The following is a 20511-nucleotide window of genomic DNA, read 5'->3' as shown; positions in this document are numbered from 1 at the left end:
ACTTTCTCGAGAAGACCTATCGCCTCCTACACTTGCTTACTTTTCAGATATGCTCGGGCAAGTTCGTGTCCTGACGCGAGTCGATCTAAATGGTCCTCTGCGAGGTTCTCTCCTCTCACCTTCACTACTTCCTCTAGGAGTTGCATGGCCTTTCCATTATTTAGATACGCTTCCGCAAGATGGTGTTGTGAATTCAGGCGATTAGGACGATCCACAGCCAGGCTTTGGTTTCGGGCTCTCACTAATCTTCCAAGGTCACTGGGATTTATCGCTGCAGGATGTCCGCAACCATAAATTGAAGTCTATTAGAGGATTGGCTCCCATCTGCCAGGTCGAGAAAATCGTGTAACTGGGGGCGGAGCAACCACATATAATGGCTCCCCGTTTTGGCCGATAATGCAATCACTAATCCTGCGGAGATCCAAGCTTGATCCTAGTCCTTTGTGTTCTGGCGATTTCGCGCCCAACTGTGTGCGTGGATCCGAAGAAACCGTCGCTGCTCGTAGTAACAGGCATACAGCCTCGTTCTCGTCTAGCCCTTCTAGCCTCTTATGTCCAACGGTAACATATCGGCCACAGTCAGGATGCAGAGAAGGCCATTAGCACGGCACCCAAGTTTCCTCAAGGGACATTGATGTCGTAGTCGAAATCTGGGTCATCAGCACTGTCAAGAATGAGCAGTCAGGGGTGTTTAACGATTTAGCGAGTACTTGCTTTGCTTCCTTGAAAATGTCTACCGCGGCAGAAAACTTTTAGTCATATCGACAAGAGGTTCTCTGCTGTGATGGAGGAAACGTCAACCCAGAATACATCCCAAAAGTTTGTCGCATTGAATTCGCCGCGTTAAGGCAAATTTCGCTCTCCCCTTACCCCACCAAAGCCCGTGATAATAAATCCTTTCTGGATCGGGCTGCAAAGCTGCCTCGATCTTGTTCAAGACCTCTTCGCGACCAGTGAAGAGAGATCGAGGCACTACCCAATGGTCATTTTCAGGTGTCTTTGCTGAATCCGACAGACCCATTTGTGCTCACAACCTGGACTGGTCTGCTCAATTCACAAGGTTCGATATGAACTCCGGTGAGGTGAGCATCACCTAGGGATAGTCTTTGACCCTTGGGCATCCATTCATGTAAGAACCCCTTGGTGCATGCGGCGGCCGTAGCAGCGGCGAAATACTGCCATCTTTTTTTGTGACTATCAGTATAGACACAGACGCATTTGATTATCAGGCACGAGAAGTAATCACAGACGGGACATCGGTCGCGATACTAGGATATTTCGTCTTTTTCAGGTTCCGGATGAGGCTGGAGAAATTTCGCATTGTTTGAATAGGAAAGCTCGCACGTCTAAAGTTATCCTCCTACGAGGCTATTTCTTTGAAACCTTGTGGGTATTGTCAACCAAAATCTTGTGGTGTAAGAGCTTCGGAAAGAATGATATTTCCCAGTATGATCTCTTCCCCCGTGGTCTTGAACCGAGCACCTCCTCCACCTGCGTGTGGAAGGTGGACGAGCACCACTTTCCGGCAGCTGACCGGACTCAAGATGTATGAGTTGCAGTCTTCGGGAGCCCGCTCGTATTGAACATCCTTTTCTTCCCAGATTTTGTCAAATATCGCATAAACCACATTGGTCTCATGTGGCAAGGCACGGAAAATGGCAATCTCGAAATCGTTACAACTTTTCGGGGCGGATTGCTCCAAGTAGGCATGGCAGTACCAAGGCCCGGCAGTACCAAGGCCCAAGGATGACCTATGTTTGTGCGGAAGCGGAGATCTATGGTAAAACACAGTTTATTGAAGCTGGTGACCTCCGGGAATCTCATATCAAAGGTGTACGGACTTTGTATCCAAAGTAATAGCAGATTGCCTTGAAAGTCAAAGGACGTGCGGTACATTATAGCAAGGCAACTTCATTTTTTATCATTGAACTGGCAACGAGGCTTCGATGTCTCCGCTACATAGATGAGCCCTAGTGGAAATTTTAAAAGGACATTGTTCCCTTCGCGCATTTTTGGTCAAGTGACATGACCAACGAACTGGAGACGGCAACAAACGTAGAACTGGAGACAGAGCCGACGACCGTAAACAAGGCAAAGCACTGCACGACAATTCAAGGCGGCCCACCGTTGATTAACACCGAACTCCACCAGCGGCATCCTGGCCGGAAGTGCAAAAGAAATGTTGTCCACCCTAACCAGTTCAACGGCGACGGCCATGATAGTGCAAATTTATGTGTTCGATTTTCCGACATGGTTGGTGTGAATGGGCGGCTGAGCTGGTTAGACAGGTAGGTAGGTCTGAAAGCAGACGGACAGAAGCGATGAGAGCATTGGTCCATCAAATCACAGCTCCTGCAAGGCGAAGACAGTCTCATCCCCAATCGATCCAGGACTTCCGACATCATGCTGGAGTTCATGCTTTTCGTTCTCATCCTTTGCGCTCTCACTCTCCCATATCTCAATCTCAACCTCGGGTGTCTCTGCTTTTGTGAATGGGGCGGCGACAAGCGTCTCATCCGCATCATGATTCATATTGATGGCTGGAGGAAACGGATGGGGCGCTGCGGAACTCAAGATTTCGCTGATGGAAGGGGCACCGAGAGCGTCAATTGCCTTGGATTGGGACAATGATGTAGATGTTGAGGCTTGGAACGTAAAGTCGTGGTGCTCAGTCATTGTGTCCGTCTCGTCCTCGAGAGCGACGGTGTCCGTATCAGAGTCATCATGAACAAGGACCACGCTCGTGGCATCGAGGCCTTCAGCGTAGAATTCCGCGGGGTTGAGATTTGCCAGGGGCGCTCTCTCCTCTTTGTCCGTCATGGCATTCACGTCTTTTTCCTTCGAGGCCCTCATCTCTACCCTCGCTGCTGCAGCCATGGACCTTGTCACTGGGACCGAAACTTCGTTCGGATCAACATTTTCCTTTCCTCGATCCAGCCGTTCAGAAGACTTGGCTTTGCCCTCGTCATCCGAAATATCCAGTCCCGTCGCGCTTTGGGTCATAGTCCACTCGTTCATTCGATATTCCTGCGCCTCCAGACTCTCCTCGAAGATGTCGAAGAACCACGATTTTGGCTTGCTGTCCTCGATTGTGCCGATCGTTTGTGGTTGGGTCTTGTGGGATAGCTGACGAGATTTCTTGGTGCCACTTAACGCAGCGGAAAGAGAGAGCGCAGGGGATGGAGCGTTCAAGGAGAAGGGGGGAGGATTGAAGCGTTTGCGTGATTGGAGGGGACCGGAGCGTTTCCGCGTTGGTGAGCGACCTGCCGCGGGTGCTGAGGCCGGTGTGCTGGTTGAAGGCTTGATGAATGTATCGAGGCGTGGGGTGGGCGAGACCACCGGGTTGTTGAGGCGGCGCCTGGTGGAAGGGAGAGTGTTCAGACTCAAGCTATACCGGTTGAACTTGGACACTGAAACGTCATCTTCCAAGGTGGAGCGCTTTCGTTTGTGCAATGAATCGATAATGTTGGGGTCGATGTTCTCGCTATCGGAGCCTTCTTCAGGAGAGACAGCGCGGCGTTTGAGAGACGGGGCCGAATGGGAGGTTAGTATTGCTGAACCAGAGAGGGATATTAGCATCGAGTGTCAACAGGTGGGTGAGATCAACGCAGGACAGGCCGTACCATTCTGTCGATTCTTGACGCTCTGCATGCTTCGGAGCTTGGATTCATTCAGGAACCCCAAGGGTTGTCGAGCTGGAGTGTTCATTGGAACGAGGGTGGCCATCTTGATGTTGACTTTCGTCGACCGGGTTAATACTGTTTACGAAGAGGCAAAGATTTCCCGACGAAACGAGAAAGGTGTGTGTTGTTTTCACAGCCTTGTGGAGTTTGCCCCTGTGTTATATCCGGTCTGCCACCAGCAGCATTCAAGTGAATACAAGAGTGGCCCGAGGAACTGATAGTGCTTTTCTTAGGTAGCAAGGCTGGTGTTCAAAGGTATTGTCCGAGGAAGAATGCAATAAGGGCGGAGACACGCTCTACCAGGAGGCTTGGAGAGGGAGGAAATGCTGCCAACTAGCTGGGCAGAGGGAAGGGTATATGCCAGTGGGAAATTTGGCCGGGTGCTATGACCAAGCTGGTGCCGTTCAAAGGAGCCGGATGGGAGTTTTGGACGCGGGGCCCTGGTGTTCGAACGCGAAATCCTTAGCTTAGAGGAACAGGCAGAGAGGCCAGCATTTACCTGAAGGTGAGCAAGGCTAGCGTGATCGACTACTGCAGGCTATGCGCAGGCGTGTGAATGAGTGTAGCGTTCCCTGATGCAGTGATTGGCGTCGTGGACCAGCTGCAATTTGAAAAACAGAAGTTGGAAATGTTGATGGGGGCGCGTCCAAGTGGAGGATGAGACGCGACCCGCATAAAATTGAATGGAACTCCATGTAAAAGTGGTATTTCCCCACCTGGCGACCTCAGATGCCAGATGCATGCCGAGTCGAACTGTCGACTTCAGGCATATATCAAATGCGAGCGGTTTACTGATTCTGAATTCCTATGTAATATCTTGATGGAGATTCATTGAGACTTACAAAAGCATTTTCAGTGTCCTGGCCTTCGGGTCAGCTCCTCACCTTGGCGACCAGTCGAGTCTGTTTCACCCGCGTCAGCTGGCGGAGCATCGAGCTCCAATCGACGCCAAGTGTCCATCAACGTGGTGACGTTGCAGTTCACGCCCACAGAAGTTGCGTCGCTGAACCATTGGAACGACCATTTGAGTGGCGACATGGTGATGATCCTGACGGTGCATCGCCTTTCAACGTTTCATTCAACGTGACCTAGAGATAACCGCCGTCTTTGGAAGAGAGTTGCCCAGGGGTTGTCCATTGAATGTCACCAGCAAACGATAGCAAAGCACGTCGTTCCGTCTATGGCGATGACCTGACTTATGCAGCCACTATGACCGAGACAATTGATGGCACAGCCATGTCATGGTATTTTCCAAAAGACTAGTTCTCTAAGGGGCCGCCTACATCAACCATCCGCCAGAGGGAGCCAAGCCCTCCTGTAGGTTATAGTTTGGCCTTCTGCTCGGCCAGATCAATCAAGTTCTCATCCTTGGCGAATTGATAATAGAAGTCCAAACTCTGGGGGTTCAGGAGTGTCCCAGATGGCTTGATGACTTTCCCAGACACGATTTGTTTGACAGGTAATTCGACTTTCTTCAGGTTCACAGTCGTCTGCAGATTCATTCGATCAGCGACATGTGATTCCGTACCGTTCGTTCCAAAACAAGAATTTCAGGAAATATGGGGGGAGGGGTACACGTACCGGAATTTCTTTCGTCTCGAAGACAAACTTGGGCACATGCCTCGGACTTGTTGCTTTTCGAATGGCATCCTTGACTTCCCTCACCAGCTGAGGCGTCAACTGGTGACCGGGTTTCATCAATAAGAAGAGGACGACTCTCTCGTCATGGTCCTGTGGTCTTCGCTGCCCGACACAAATGCTGTCGGTAATGCGGTCTGCAAATTTGGCTTCCATGATGCTGTATATCTCCGCCGAACCAAACCGAACCCCACTAGGATTCAACACCCCGTCGGCTCGACCAAGGAACATGACTTGCTTCGTTATGGGATGGATCACGATGAAGTCGCCATGAGTCCAGACGTTGTCGAAGCGAGCAAAATAGCTGTCGAAATATCGCTGCGGACCATTTTCTCCGAGAAATGTCACCGGCATGGTGGGAAAAGCTTTGTCGGCCACCAATTCACCCGGAACTCCGATTTCGACCTCGACGCCCTTCACGCCCTTCCCGCCTTCGACGGTTTGATCGTATACCTTGACTGGCACGCCAAGAGAGAAACACTGACATCCACCAACATACACTGGCAAGAGAGGATTGCCGATTCCGAAACAAGCGGCAATATCGGTGCCGCCGGAAATATTGTCCAAATGGACGGAAGGTGGAAATCCCTCGTCATAGAACCATTCGAACAGTTGATCTGAGAGCACCATGCCTGTGCTCGTCACGCCTACCAGATGACTCAGATCTGTCACTTTTCTCGGGCTGACGTTGTTCCCTTGCAGCGTCTGCAGGTATCGTGGGCTAATTCCCAGGTGTGTGACCTTTTCCTGTCCCACCAGCTTCACAAAGTTGGTGATATTCGGAACAAAAGGGCTTCCGTCATAAATGAGTGCGCGGCACCCGCAGAGCAGCGCCGACACGCTATACATGTACATGATCCAACCGGTGGTCGTATATTGAAGTTGCGTTGAGTCGGGTGTGAGACAATGATGGAGAACGCTTTCTTTGAAGCTCATGATGACCACTCCACCGATGGCGTGAACGATGCATTTCGGCTGTCCGGTTGTTCCGGATGAGTACACGACGAGGAATGGATCCGAGAAGTCCGTTGGTTCGAATTCCAATGCGGAGGATTTAGCAGCGGAGATGAAGGTCGCCCAAGTCTGGGCACCTGGGACTGAGGAGATATCTGCTGGAGAATGGGCAAATCGGACCTGGGAGACGATGCCTTCGAATTCTTTCACTCCACCCATCCCGGCCATGACAGCCTTCATCTTTGGCCGCAAGTCGGTTTTCTTCCCATTGTACAAAGCAACGTCATCCATGAAGACATACTTGGGCTTGATCTGAGTCAACCGATCCAAGATCCCCTTGACGCCCATGTCGGTGCTGCTCGAACTGAAAAGAGCCCCGAGCGTGGCCGTGGCGAGAAAGACGGTCAGGGTGTCAACACTCGTGCTGGCGACCAGAGCTATCCGATCGCCTTTCTTGACACCTCGGGCTTTCATGGCTTGCGACAACCTCCCCACCCTCTCTCTCAGCTCCTTCCAGGAGACATGGCGGATAGGTTCGAGGAAGCTTCCTTCTCGGACTTCCGTGCAGGCGATTTTGTCGTCGGCTTTGGCGGCGTCGATGATGGGCTTGCCGGTCTTCCTGTCGCCAGAGAAGAGAATATTCTGGGCGAAATTCATCTGGACGCCCTTGAACCAACGAGGGATCGAGTCCATTCGCGCGGATTCGTCGACGACCGGATTCGGGATGGTCCCGCCATACACGACGGGAAAGTATTCCAAGACATGGCGCCAGAAGTCGGAGCGGTGGGTGCAAGAGTAATCGTATAGGGCGTCGTAATTCTACCGTAACATGGTCAGAGATGGGAAGCAATGTTTTCGTTCAAGCAAAAAGAGACCGCAGCTGTACCTCGAACGTCTTCCCCGTTACCCTCTCCAGACTGGTTTTGAACTTCCACATCTCCGTGCCTGTGGGATTGGGATGTTCCCATAACTTTCGCGGAAGAGGATGTTCCTCGGCCATCTTCCTTGACCCGGCTCTGTATTGCCGCGGCCGTGCTCGTTCGGATTTGATTTCTGTATTCTCTCGTTCTGCCTCTCTAATATTGAATAATAGATGGATCTCTCATCACAGCAGCGACGACCGACAGCTCGATATTCAAATTCACCTAAAAGAAAAAGACAAATTTCCCGACAGAGGAACCGGATCACTCTCTCTACTGGACCCGGGAAACGGAATATACCGACCAATCGATCGGAAAATGGAGCCGTGGGGGTCGTTGGCCGATCGGACGCCGTGCCCGCAAAAGGAGTTTTGGTACACTACTGGTTACGTGGGAGGACGATTTTCGGCGAACCTCGGTAGTCCTTGACCGGAGCTGGCCCGCATTCGGGCTCCCTGTACGTAGCTCAGTGTGGATCATCAAGAACGCGGGACAGGAACGAGGAAATCAGGAGTTATATCCGTGGGCTTCACGGAGAAATCAAGGAGACGGTTGAAGCCGAAGTCGGTACCATTTTCGGTGTAAAAAGCGGAGGAGAGTAGCTCTTTCCGACAGGCTTACGGGCAGGAGAGTGGAGAGGGAAGAATGAGAGAACTGGACATGCAGATGCACAACGCAACAGCTCTACCATGACCAAAGCGTTGTCAGCCCACTATACCGTTTCGACAACGGCTGTTCTTTGCAGCGGCCGGGCCTCGAATAGATCGTTGATATTCTTCCTCCACAGGCTGGCCTGGGGTTGCGGCAATATAGAGATCTCAACTACAATGCTTCAGTAGTCTAGGATTCTACGTGGCCGCTTCAAGGCAGGCCAGGTTACGGCGAGATTTGGCATTCACAAAATCCCTGGACTGTTCGGATCCGAGTTGCGTGCGGTTTCGCCTCCGTAAGGATGGCGATGGATGGAATGAAATCTGACCACGGAACCGAGATCTCGCGAGTGTCCCGTGTGTTTATAATCAGCCAGTTTCTGTTGTGGGCTGTTTACTAAAGAACACCATCGACTCTACTCGTCCCACTTCCTTTCCCAGGTGCTATTGATGGCAGGGGTCCATTGACATCTTCGATCCCATCCATCACTGATCCCTCATCTGGCCAGGAGCCCGTCGATCGATTCATCGTTCACACTCTCGATCCTTGCTTGTATTGCACTGCATCGGAGGTAGATAGGTGATATAATCTCGAACCAGCGCGGATGAGGATGTCGAAGGATGAAGCTCAGTTGGAAGTTCATGATCATGGTTTGAGCGTGACCGTTTAACCCATCCCTTCAGATCATCCAATATCACCAGCATGATGGATGAGCTTTGCCGGACCTCCATTCTTCTTTGTCTCGGGTATTCGGCCCGAATGTTTCCAACTCGGGTCCTCCAAAAGTATTGGTGGCCATGAGATGTACTGCCTCAAGTTCATCTTGGATGAACGTGGAGCCGGACCACCCAAGAGTGGTGACAGAGAATATCATAGCCACTTGTTTCATCCGATTTAGGAGCGAGAATCATTCTTTCGCGTGGGGAAACGACATCTTTGCTTCTAAAGGTATTACTGACATGCGGCCGCAGAACGTGATGGGAGGAAGGTTGGTGCAGATTGGTGTGGGTTCGGTGAGACGAAACGTCGTGAATGGTTGGAGAGTGCCATCTCTGCGTAGATAGCTCTCCAGATATTGCAAGGAGCCGGTACAATACAGATGATCCGAGAACGATGATCTGTGTCAGAAGGAAATGAAATAAGAGACGGGTTGGCTTGGACACCGCGCGTATAAGGTACAAGATGTGTGGGGCGCTCGCGGTCTTTGCGCATTTCCACACTCTTTGATGATTGTTTCCCATTGTCGAGCTGAGGAGCAAGTTCCCATTTTTGTGAAGAATATGTACACTGCAACCAGGGTTTTGACAGCCTCTAGGATGTTTCCGGCCTCGAGAAATTCTCTTTGGGTCTTTCAATTGTAATCTTTTGGAAGGGAAAGCGAATATAAGCTTTGTCTCTATTCCAGAGAAGCGGTATCAGTCAGATCGTGATCAAACGAGCTGTTTCGTTTTCGTCGTTCGACCGGATCATCTCTCACTTCAACACCTGGCCCTACAGAATGAGAAGTTCGATGTCGTGGCCATACCTGTGATATTGATGTCAGCATCGGAACGGACGACGGCCCCCTCGTAGGTCAAGCAATCCGAATTGAACCTCAAACAGAAAAAGTACAGGGTCCTGGGTTGGAAAGACCTTACGTTTGTTCCACTCCATCCCAGCCGAAAGGCAAACTCGTGCGCCAGCAATTCACCAAAGCCCAACATCATTCCATTCACGAAAGGTAATAAGAGATTTATGGCAGCTCCTCTCAATATGCTCCATACGGTGGGAGGTTGATATATTATCACTGGTCGAGTGCCGTTATTATCAGAGGATTGCGGTGGTGAGGACGACGGAGGGGACAGCGAGGAGTAGGGTTCTGAGTCAGAAGGAATGGTTAATTGAGATCCGGAAAGATCATGCGGTGGCGAAGGAGACTGTTCAGAGCGTGAAGTCATGATGGAGGTTCTTGATGATGGTGAGAAGGATGCTTCGCGGCAGGGAATTGTGAGGGAAAGACGGTCACGGAGACTGCGTCGAATCGTGCATCTTCGTCGAGACAGAAAGAAGATGGGGGTTACAAAGGCAAAGTGAGTTGATCAATAAATTGGAACCGAGAGATGTACTGGCCCCAGTCTGAATTGTGCTGCAAAGAAAGAAATCGAGGCTTCGACACTGGTACAGTACCTCGTCGATGAAGTCTGAAGCTCGGCCCAGGCACAAGGCTGGTGAGGCACCAGGCCATCCAGCGAGCCACAAGAACATTCCGCGCAAGGCGTCTTTCACAGTGACGTACCACCCTCAGCCTGGTGGTCTCTTCGCCACGACTCACCCACCCTTTATTCTTGACTTTATTCTTGACTTTTACTCATCACACCCTTGATACTGGTGACACCTGTTTCCAACAGTTTGCCCCTGACACCTTCCTCACTTATTAGGGTCGTACCTCGTTCATTTACATACCTCGTTGTCGTGTCAAACCCCTCTCCAGCTTTCCTCCTTCTGCTACATATCGATTCCCCATGGCTGATCCAGCGGAAAAGGATGCCCTGATGGCACAGTTCACTACAATTGTAGGGACTTCGTCTCGACAGGTCCGAACACTTCGCTCATTGATCAGTAATTGAGGCTGACTGGTACTACAGGCGCACCAATTCCTGACTGCCAGTAATTGGAACCTGGAAAGTGCCATAGCAAATTACTACGCTGCCCAAGAAGACCATGCCGAAGATCTCGCTGATGATTCTGATTACGTCGACGAAGATGATCCCGGACTTTCAAGTCAGTCTCATCCCAACTACGGCGCCGGTCGAAGATTAGGCGAAGGACCCTCTGATTCTCAACCCATCCCTGTCGCACCGGTGTCCAACTCGTCACAACCCCAAAAGAAGTCTTCCACACCGAAGAAATTTGCCACGTTAGGTGATTTCAGCGCCGGGGGGCCCAATGGAGATGACTCAGATGATGATGATAAACCAGATTTGTTTGCGGGCGGTGAAAAGTCGGGGCTCGCAGTTCAGAATCCGGATGATTTGAAAAAGAGGATTTTGGAAAAGGCTCAAAAGCGTGGTCCACCGCCCAAAGAGGCCGCTCCTAAGAAATCATTCTTTACCGGCAACGCCCGCACGTTGGGGGGGGATGACACACCATCGCGAGAGATTCCTGCGGCGTCTCAACCAAGAGCACGAGCCGAACGAGTTGATCGCGTTCTCCATTTCTGGCAAGATGGCTTTAGCATTGACGATGGTGATTTGTACCGCATTGATGATCCAAGGAATGCGGAGATCTTGAATTTGATTCGACAAGGACGTGCCCCTCTGAATATCATGAATGTCCAGCCAGGTCAGGAGGTTGATGTGGAGATCAAACAACACGATGAGAAATACGTCAAACCGAAGAAGAAGTTTCGACCATTTGAAGGATCTGGTCATCGTCTTGGAAGCCCAACTCCTGGGCTGCCTTCGATGCCGGGAGCTTTCAGCTCAGAACCCACTGCACCTGCTCCCACGACAGCCGCGGCAGCCCCTCCGGTCGCTGAGATTGACGAATCGAAACCTACGGTAACGCTAAGAATCAGTTTGGGATCGGGGACGAGGCTGACATCTCGTTTCAACACGACTCAAACAATTGGCGATGTGTACGATTTTGTTCAACGATCTGAACCTGGAGGCCGGGAATTCGTCCTCCAAACCACATTTCCGACCACGGAACTTCAAGATAAGTCCAAGGTGCTTGGGGATATGGCTGAATTCAAGCGAGGAGGTGCCGTGGTTCAGAAATACCTTTAATCGCCCATCGGTAGGCTTTTGCATACTCTGTGGTGTTCAGAGCTGGTTGAACGCGGGCTCCTGCATGGCGGAACAAGGAAGACGGATGGACTTTGGTCTCCTAGCATGGAATAGGCTCGATTAAAAAAAGGTCTGAGAGCAGAAATAGAATCGAATGATCAATGATTGCCAAATGCGATTTACTCCGCAAGGCTCGCATTCGGCACACCTGCCTAATATACCCTCCCTGGCGGTACTTCTTCCCTTCGAACGATATTGGAGCAAAAAAACAAATTCACCTGCGACAGCGTGCATGATGTCAATATCGCAGGGGCTGAGAGCCTCAAGTCGAGGTCTTAATAACTGTCGGCAAGTCCTAGTCCTTGGTAGACGAGATGTGCGACACGTAAGTTATCTGTAATTCCTGGTCCCGAGCAATCACACTAATTTACAAAGTTCTCTCACAATGCCACTCGCTCTTCAATGTTCCAGTCGAAAACAACGCGGCGCGCGACACCCACTACTATAAAACAATCACAACAGATCCGCTCCTTGTCATTATTTGGATGGGGCTCTAAGAACGCTCCGGACGAGTTTGCAAACGCTCATTCTTCATCGCTGACGCCTCCGATTGGTAGCACCACCACCGAAGCCTCTCCTTCATCACAAAATGTCATCAATTCTACTCGAACGGTGAAAGCATCCCATGCCACTTCAGAAGCCCCTGATCCCTCCTCCAGCAGTCCAACCGAAGCTCTACAAGACTTGGAAGATTTAATACTCAAACCGCACGGCGCTACTCTACCGTCGGATCCCACGGGGGGCACCCCTGATCTAGCTTCGATTCCGGAAGGCATTGGATATTTGAAAAATGTTTGTGGTCTAGATTTTGGATGGGGCACGTCCACCATGATGGAATTCTGTTTAGAACATCTTCACACCACGGCGGGACTGTCCTGGTCCGTGTCGATCATAGCACTTTTATTCTTGATCCGGGGCTTCATCTTTCCTTTTTCCGTCAGCGCATCTGACCAGAGCGCCAAGCTGAGAGAACTCCAACCGGTTCTCGCGCCGCTCAACCAAAAAGTCCAAGCTGCTCTTCGGGATGGTAATCGACAACTCGCCATGATAACACAAACACAAGTCAATCAGATCAGAAAGGAATCTGGAGTGTCCCTTCGAAAAGCATTTATGCCTCTTCTTCTACAGTTACCCCTGCAAATTGGAGCATACCGTGTCTTGTGGGGTGCTTCACATCTCCCCGTTCCCGCTTTCGAAACCGAGTCATTGCTTTGGTTGACCAACCTGTCCGCCGGCGATCCACTATGGCTCTTACCTGTTCTGACTGGGGCAATCACATATGTCAATATTGCTACTATGCAAAAAGGACAGGCGCAAAATCCTTCGATGACCAACATCCAAAACTTTATGAAGGTGCTTTTCCCTGCCGGCTCGTTCGTGTTTCTCTGTTTCCAACCGGCAGCAATTCAAATGTACTTCTTCGTGAGTGGCATTTTTACACAAATACAAACTTCGATAATCCAAAACCCCTCGTTCAGAAAATGGCAAGGGTTGACCCCCTTGACGAATCTGCCGACACCCGGACCTGGAGCAGGACCAACCTCACCAGGGACGACACGCTCCTCTAGATTCGCCAAAATGAATGTTGCCAAACCGATCGAACCAATCCCCGAGACACCACGTCCGGAGCCTTCTTCCGGCCCTTCTCCTGATGCTGCAAACCGCAGCATCATTGACAAAGGGGTGGATCAGATCAAGGAACTTGGACAAAACACATGGAAAAGCACAATTGGCTCCATGGGTGAAACTTGGCAGAGAACCAAACAGGAAAAAATGGAAAAGGCTAAGGCTGACAAATTGAAAGCCGAAATTGCAAGATACGAGGCCCACCGAAGACAGGATTTGGAGTTGGAGAGAGAAAATCGAAATGCCGCGGCCGTAGGGCCTATGCGAGTGAAAGGGAGTTGGACAGCACCATTGGCGTCCAAGCAAAAGAAGACGGATTGAGAATATAAAACTGGGGATGCATTGATGAGGTCGTTCTGGGCCATCTTTGATCGATTACAATTCACCACGTGTTGTTTCAACATACAGAGTGTACATTGACCCAAGTTTGCCTATCGCATAGCGAATCCCTTTGTAAAGGACACAAGAAATGAAAACGTTCCCGAATATTGGGCGGAACGTTGAAAATACCCAACCAAACCAAGGCCACGAATGACGCGTCGAGATTTCATTGAATCTTGAATTGGACATGGCTGGACATGGCTGGGTATGTAAATGAGAGGCAAATTCAATGAAGGGAAAAGGAATTCCGTCTCCCCCATCGAAATCTCTGGCTCCTTCTAGATATGTGAAATGGGATAGAGAAGCACAATGAGAGCAGGAAGAACGTTGGTGGAGGTGGCCCCGGTGTATGAGTCTCTCGTCTTCTCTGTAAATAACTTGGTACAAATGCGCTTTTTTTATTCTTTTTCCGGCACGCATGTTGGCGACCTTCCTCGGTATGTAACTGAGAAATGGGTAGGCAAAAGGATAAGGTACAAGGTACAAGGAATATTCAATCAAATCTCTTCTCCTTTATCCGTGGGTAATCGATATTTATTCCAATTTCTGCGTAGTAGAAGTCACGAAAATAGATCTGATCAGGCCCCCCCTCAAAATTCAAGTCAGAACTAGTATTTTTTCTGATCTCAGCAAAATCAAGCACAGGGAAATGGGGTCAGATAGGAAGATGGCCTAGTAGAATGACAGTGATAGTAATGGCGGTACTGAGGATGGGGCTGACAAGGCTGCGTCTCCGTGCCCATGCGCACTATGATCCAGTCTCGGCACATTATCATAATACGGCACGACAATCCAATTCTTGTCCTCTGTCTTGCCGACCATCGCCTTCGTGACCTCTGTCACTGGATCTCTCGGAATAGTTGCATTCAACAGCCCTGGTCCTTTCTCGCTCGTCAACTCCTGCATCTTCTCTTTCACCTCTTTAATTGACTCCTGGGCAATTGACCCTTTACACCCAAACTCATGTGCGACAATATCGTAGTGGCGCCTTCCGAGGGCTTCGGACCATACGTGCCGGATCGTCATTTCGTAAATCATGTCCTGTCCCGCGACGGACATGCCCAGCACTAATTATTCATGACGACTGTCAGAGCCTGGAGGCCGTGTCGCGCGTAGGTGTCGAGCTCTTGGATGTGGAAGCCGCGCTACCGTCGCGGTGGATGTTGACAATGAGTCGGTCTCCGGGCATGCAAGGGCGGCGCCCATGCTGTAGCCCCAGCCATTGCCTAGGAAACCCTACTAGCCTGTTGAGACGATGTCGGTGGCGGCGCAGGTGCGCTCAAGAAGTTCGAGGGCCTAGCAGCCAGTTTCTCCGCCCTCGGTCAAGACGATGGGGCCCGAGGGAGGGATTCGTAGATGGCTTTCATCGTGAATCATGGTGGAGGCAGCCGTCGGATCGGACTTCGTTGTCGATCGCGTACATTGATGGCTGGCTTTTTGAGGTCAGCGATATCTTGGAACCAGGCGTTTCTTGATCGGGTTGTTTTGTCGCAAATTCTCGAGCAATGTTGTGATGAATTTATTCCCGTCAGAGACAATCCGTAGGTCGATGGGGTGGGATTTGCCGATTTCCGCCCGTCATTGTCGACTTGGACCAATTTGCGGCCTGAGTTGGATCCGATGGCGCCAAAGGGGCCGCCTGGGGGGAAGCCCGTCCCGTGCTCCCAGGAGTAAAACCAGATCGGGTTGTTGTTTCTTCATGAAAAGGAAATTGAGCAAGGAAACCGGCTGGTCCACCTCGGAGGATGTGATTGTGAGGGGCGACAGGGCTGTATTTCTGCGAATAGGAGACTGAGGTGTTGATTGTTTCGACAAATTGGAGGAGAGGGCTGGCTTTTGATTTTCGGTGCCTGTGATGATGACGGGGTGGACTGCGGATTTCCACAATGAGATCAAGCCGTCGAGGGCAGCTGAGTCAGGGGATGGGGAGATAAGCTGGTTGACGTATGACGGAGCCATATGTGATGGCATTCATTCTGGGAGGATGGAAGAGGACATTGATGGGGAAGTTGACAACTACTGGACCTGGGATGCCACTCATGGCGGTGCGTTAGGACGATCAGGGGGACTTCCTCCACGTTGGCCACTTGATGGACAAATTGGGATGTGGGTCTGGCCAGGACGAGGGTCCCAGCATGGCGAAGAAGTGGTGAGGATGTGACGATGAAGATGGGTAATCTGTCTGCATAGGCCGTGGCAAGGCCGGGGAGAGGATTACAAAAACTATAATCCTCGTTCGATATAAGATTTTCTCTTCTGTCAAAGAGGGGATGAACGATACCCGCTTTGAAACAAATAAAAGGAAAGAGGGTTAAAAAAAAAAAAAAAAGGAGAGATGGTGGAGATCTGGCCGAGGTTTACACACCGCGATGAGCGCGAATTGGTGACTTTGGGTGTGAATAGAAGTTGTCATCTCGAGTAAGCCAAACGTGGGAGAGGGCCGACCGAGACTGCATTTCCCAAGGGTGAACTTCAGGAATAAACCAGTGACGGATTCGAAATTGTAGTTGTGGTTGAAGGGTTGACAGGGAAGAAAATCTGGGTACATGTGTGTTCACATGTTGGTGTACAATACCACTGAACGAGGCTGAGTGTGTTTCTCTCGCACCGCCTCCTGCTTCCACAGTATAGTACAAACATCGGAACGACTCCACACACCAGCCTGCTTCGAGCCACGCCCCTGCGATCTTCATCCTCCGAATTTATGGCGTTTTGAGATGGTGCAATGTCATCAGAGAACTTAGGGCTTCACACATTGAAGATTTTCTTGGTGGTCGACAAGGAGTTAGATCTGGAGCTGGGTGTGGTGTACTTAAGACATTACCATGCGGTGTATCCTCCGTCGATAATAAGCTATGCAAATTAGCGGTCGGTTCACGACGTGGGAAGCATACGGGCAACCCACCTGAGATCCAGTCATGAATGTACTCGCGTCACTCAGACAAAACAACGCAGCTCCTCTGTACTCAGCAGGCTGAGATAAGCGTCCGAGCTATTTCTTGGTCAGCGTGTTCTTCTCTCATCTAGAGGAAACTGGAAGCCACCATATTTTCTCTCTCCCACAATTCTTTCAATTTGGGATCGTCCGCGAAATTTTTCAACACCATCGGAGTAATGATATTGCCTGTGAGTGGTGGAATCAGTTGCGAGAGACATAATCTGACAAGCCAGACGAAGGAGACGTACCGGGACAAAGTGCATTCACTCGGATCGGCTTGCCTTTGACGGCCTTGCCCCATTCCATTGCCAGGCTGCGAGCTAGTTGGCAAACAGCAGCCTTGGATGAGTTGTAGACCGATGAAGTAAAGCCCTTATTCGCGACAAGACCACTCATGCTAGCAATCAATAGGATCGACCCACTACAATTGTACTCGATCATTTGACGGGCACAACTGACAGCTGAACAGTAGACGCCTTTGTAGTTGACATCCAGCATTTCCATGATTTTGTCGGGAGGATATTCGAGTGCTGGCGTGACGTATTGGACCCCGGCGGCCGCAATCAAACCGTCCATTCGTTGATGATGGGCAGCAATATCGGAGATGACTCGATCCACATTATCGGCTTCACGAACGTCGACCTGGTGGTAATGTAAGGCCCCTCCATATTGAGGTCCTAGCCGTCTTTGCACCAGACGGAATTCTTTCTCGGGCTCTAGAAGTTTATCCAGACAATATACTGTTGGCGATGGACCGTGGTGAGGGCATGGCGCGAAATTTGGGGTGGCGGAATACTCACCCTCTCCGGAAGCCTCGACGAGAGCTTCAGCCAATGTTAATCCCAGACCTCGCCCACCTCCGGTGACTACAAACACCTTGCCTTGGAGGTCAAATTCACTGAATCGGAAAGGATTCAAGTCAGGGTCTGGAAGCTTCTCTTTGATTGATGGAGACACCGCACCGGCGAAACGTTCACGGGAGAAGTGTCGGCATGGTTGGCTGACCAAGGGGGGAATCACGAATCGAGGTTGGCTGTAAATTCGTGAAATAGAACGAGCATGGGAAACTCGGGTCCCCAACATGCTGGATTGTATTCGCGGAAGTGTCAAAGGCATGATAAAATGGGATTTGCTTCGGCACCAATCCAGGGAAGACGTAAGGTGAAGAGGAAGCCAGAGGAGAGATCACGAGAAATACTTCCGTACCGGGTCAAAGGATCGTCGATAGAGAGCATCCATCTCTTCGTGTGGTTGGGTGGAAAGACACCAAGATGTTCGTGCCTAGCATTTGCCTTTGAGATGTGACGTGACCAAAAACGGCAAGAGGCGGGGTATGGCAGCTTATGAAGGCTCATCATTTGTTGGCCTTGTGAAACCGTTCTTCTCAGTTGTCAGGTGATTCCTCACCAATCGAGGACAAGAGATCCAGCTCCTTCGATGACCATGATAACCGGCTTAATGGTTCAGATTTGTTGGCAACACAATGACAAGGAAGACGTCAAATGGATCCTTAACGTCCGGGGGCCCCATAGAAGGTCGAGACAAATGCCCGTTTGACATTGAGAGCTCAGAAGGCTGGTCCGAGCTTGCTGGGGGAAGGGAGAGCTCTATGTATCTAGCTAACCACCCAAATATTTCTCCCATTACGAGGGGAAGGCACACGAGAACAAGGGTCTCGAATTCCCATGTGCTCTGACGCGACATTGTGGAAAAAAAGGTATCCGAGATTTCCCCTTGTTGATATTGCATCATGGCCCGGCTGAGAGGGCAACATCCGATGAGATTCAATTATTGGTTGGTTGTCATGAAGATCGTTTCGTCAATTGTTTGGTCACCTGGATACAATACGCCGCTCCAATGGCTGTCAAAATATGCCACCAGCCGTGCAATTCGAGCAAGAATCCCAGGGGAATTCCCATGAAGCCTCTGGTGCCTCGTAACACTTCACAATATGCACCGTCGATCAGCCACACGATGAAGCCGGCGAGGAAGGACAAGCCACCGACTCGGAATTTCCCGACCCAATACCGTTTTTCTTCACCTTGGAACCGCTGCCGGATGAGATACAACACCCTTGGCCATATGGCGGTGACCAGAATAACAAAAGCCAGATTGTGCAGCCACAGTTGGTGCGATTGATAATGAATGGCGCTGATGACTCCTAGGACGGCTGTTAATAAGGAACCGATGGCGAAGCTTGCTGGACCCGATAGGTCGATGGTGTACAGCTCGTAGATGATAGCGGCGCATACCCAGAACATGGACAGATCGTCGCATATTTGAGTGGCATATTTCAGGGTCATATGGAACAGGAAGGACGTGACGCCCACGAAGAAGAGAGCGAGATTTGGGAATGCCGTCGTCGAGAGGAGGCTCTCGCCTGGTAAAAGGGTCTGAATGGACCAGTAGACTAGGGGCATTCAAATTGCTAGGTCAGCTTGTCGCGGCGCATGTCAACTCATCAGGCCCAACATACCATATGCCAGGTTGGTGAAAGCGTTGACAAATTCACCGATATAGTAGGTGATGGAGTAGTCTTCTTCGCAAAAGCTAGAGGGTTTTCATCAGCTGGTGGACTCGATACTGGGGAATCTTGAGCCATTTAACTGACTTGGCTATACTCGTCGGCGGACCCCAGTATCCATACAGCGCATGAGGATCTCCAGCAAAGTTGCGCTCGACATGAACCATGATTGGAGATTCGGTCTAGGCTGTGGTATTCTGGGTGCCTGGTGCGTTTAGCTCAGTCGATGAATTCCCCGAAGTTTAAAGATCCAGGGGGAGGGGAATGAAGGGATAAAAAATTGTAAGGCGACCTGGTCAATGAATTTCTAAGCGAACAATGCACAATTTTATTCACCGACATGCGTTCGATACCATCGTGTGCTAGATTCAACGCGGCTCACAACGTCCTCTTTATAGGGCATCCGGAAAAGGGTTGCCTGGTCAACGCTTAAAGCTGACTGGGTGAGAGTTTTCATCGTATTTCGTATCTCGTAGTTATATCATGCAGATGCCCTGAACCTCCATCGCATAAGCGACATCTCGATGCAAGTGTTGACAGGTTGATCTAGGCTAGGAACCAAGAGGTGAAAGAGTCAATCAAACTCTCCATTTCCAGAAATCCAACTCAACTGATTGCCCAGTCGATTGAAGCGTGGTCCGCCATCTTTCAGGTCCATGGCCAGAAATGGAGAGAAGAAACCATGCTCAATCTCGGTATCTTTTTGTTCGTCTCAAATAACTCGGTGTCGAATCGATGTTTTGTTAAGAGAAGGAGCGGTGGGCTCGTCATACTCGAATAAAGATTCATCCTCGTCAGTTCTTTTCCAATGCAGCTTCTGCCACCGTGATCGAAAGGGACAAAACATTTCTCCAATCTTTTCAACTCCTCTCCTTTGACCAGCTTGAAAGATAGGACATTCAGATAGATGTTTCCAGCGGTATGGTTGCTTCTGATTGCCCATGCTAATGAATGCACTAGGAGGCAATATGTAAGGCTTATTAATGTGGGGATTTCGAAGGTTGACTCTTGCAAGGCACCTGAGACGCTGTTGCCTGGCGAAGACCTTCGCCGCTGACAGCGGAAGTACAGGAGGCGTTAAATCGCGTTATAATTGGTCAATGGATCCATCGAGAACTGACTTATTACTCGAAGGTGTTCTTAACGCCTGAAATTCAAAAGCCATCACTGCACTCTTCCGTCGTGGTCATGTTGATGAACCATTTCAGCATGGGCATGAAGAAAGGAATAGTGATGGGAATATGATGGTGTCATGCAGCAATAAAAGAGACGGTGCAGCCGGACAAAATACAATCTTCAGCAAAATCGGGGGCGAGACAACGATAGGCATTTGACAGATTGACTGGCTTTCTTTGTTTGCGCGTTTTCT

General features: G+C 50.4%; 6 protein-coding genes across 6 annotated transcripts; 2 read left to right on the top strand and 4 right to left on the bottom strand.

Moving 5' to 3' along the window:
• Positions 1 to 2343: 2343 nt before the first annotated feature.
• On the bottom strand, positions 2344 to 3726 carry Z518_00163 (uncharacterized protein; the record flags this gene model as incomplete). The annotated part of the gene is made up of 2 exons (XM_013420767.1): positions 2344 to 3554; positions 3624 to 3726. The coding sequence occupies 2 exons, from the start codon at positions 3724 to 3726 to the stop codon at positions 2344 to 2346; spliced, it is 1314 nt and encodes a 437-aa protein (XP_013276221.1).
• Positions 3727 to 5005: 1279 nt separating this feature from the next.
• Positions 5006 to 7275, bottom strand: Z518_00162 (acetoacetate-CoA ligase; the record flags this gene model as incomplete). The annotated part of the gene is made up of 3 exons (XM_013420766.1): positions 5006 to 5173; positions 5265 to 7094; positions 7162 to 7275. 3 exons carry the CDS (start codon positions 7273 to 7275, stop codon positions 5006 to 5008), a joined length of 2112 nt encoding a protein of 703 aa, XP_013276220.1.
• A 3072-nt stretch (positions 7276 to 10347) lies between these two features.
• On the top strand, positions 10348 to 11613 carry Z518_00161 (uncharacterized protein; the record flags this gene model as incomplete). The annotated part of the gene is made up of 2 exons (XM_013420765.1): positions 10348 to 10419; positions 10471 to 11613. 2 exons carry the CDS (start codon positions 10348 to 10350, stop codon positions 11611 to 11613), a joined length of 1215 nt encoding a protein of 404 aa, XP_013276219.1.
• A 295-nt stretch (positions 11614 to 11908) lies between these two features.
• On the top strand, positions 11909 to 13620 carry Z518_00160 (uncharacterized protein; the record flags this gene model as incomplete). The annotated part of the gene is made up of 2 exons (XM_013420764.1): positions 11909 to 11998; positions 12049 to 13620. The coding sequence occupies 2 exons, from the start codon at positions 11909 to 11911 to the stop codon at positions 13618 to 13620; spliced, it is 1662 nt and encodes a 553-aa protein (XP_013276218.1).
• Positions 13621 to 16500: 2880 nt separating this feature from the next.
• Z518_00159 (uncharacterized protein) lies at positions 16501 to 17734 on the bottom strand (the record flags this gene model as incomplete). The annotated part of the gene is made up of 5 exons (XM_013420763.1): positions 16501 to 16533; positions 16586 to 16672; positions 16725 to 16804; positions 16867 to 17358; positions 17419 to 17734. The coding sequence occupies 5 exons, from the start codon at positions 17732 to 17734 to the stop codon at positions 16501 to 16503; spliced, it is 1008 nt and encodes a 335-aa protein (XP_013276217.1).
• Positions 17735 to 18420: 686 nt separating this feature from the next.
• On the bottom strand, positions 18421 to 19309 carry Z518_00158 (uncharacterized protein; the record flags this gene model as incomplete). Its single annotated transcript, XM_013420762.1, has 3 exons — positions 18421 to 19028; positions 19095 to 19168; positions 19230 to 19309. The coding sequence occupies 3 exons, from the start codon at positions 19307 to 19309 to the stop codon at positions 18421 to 18423; spliced, it is 762 nt and encodes a 253-aa protein (XP_013276216.1).
• Between the last annotated feature and the right edge of the window lie 1202 nt (positions 19310 to 20511).

This window comes from Rhinocladiella mackenziei (genome assembly GCF_000835555.1).
Source record: "Rhinocladiella mackenziei CBS 650.93 unplaced genomic scaffold supercont1.1, whole genome shotgun sequence".
In the NCBI taxonomy this organism is placed as follows: domain Eukaryota; kingdom Fungi; phylum Ascomycota; class Eurotiomycetes; order Chaetothyriales; family Herpotrichiellaceae; genus Rhinocladiella; species Rhinocladiella mackenziei.
The sequence above is the reverse complement of the archived record's forward strand: the minus strand, read 5'-3'. Positions and strand labels throughout refer to the sequence as shown.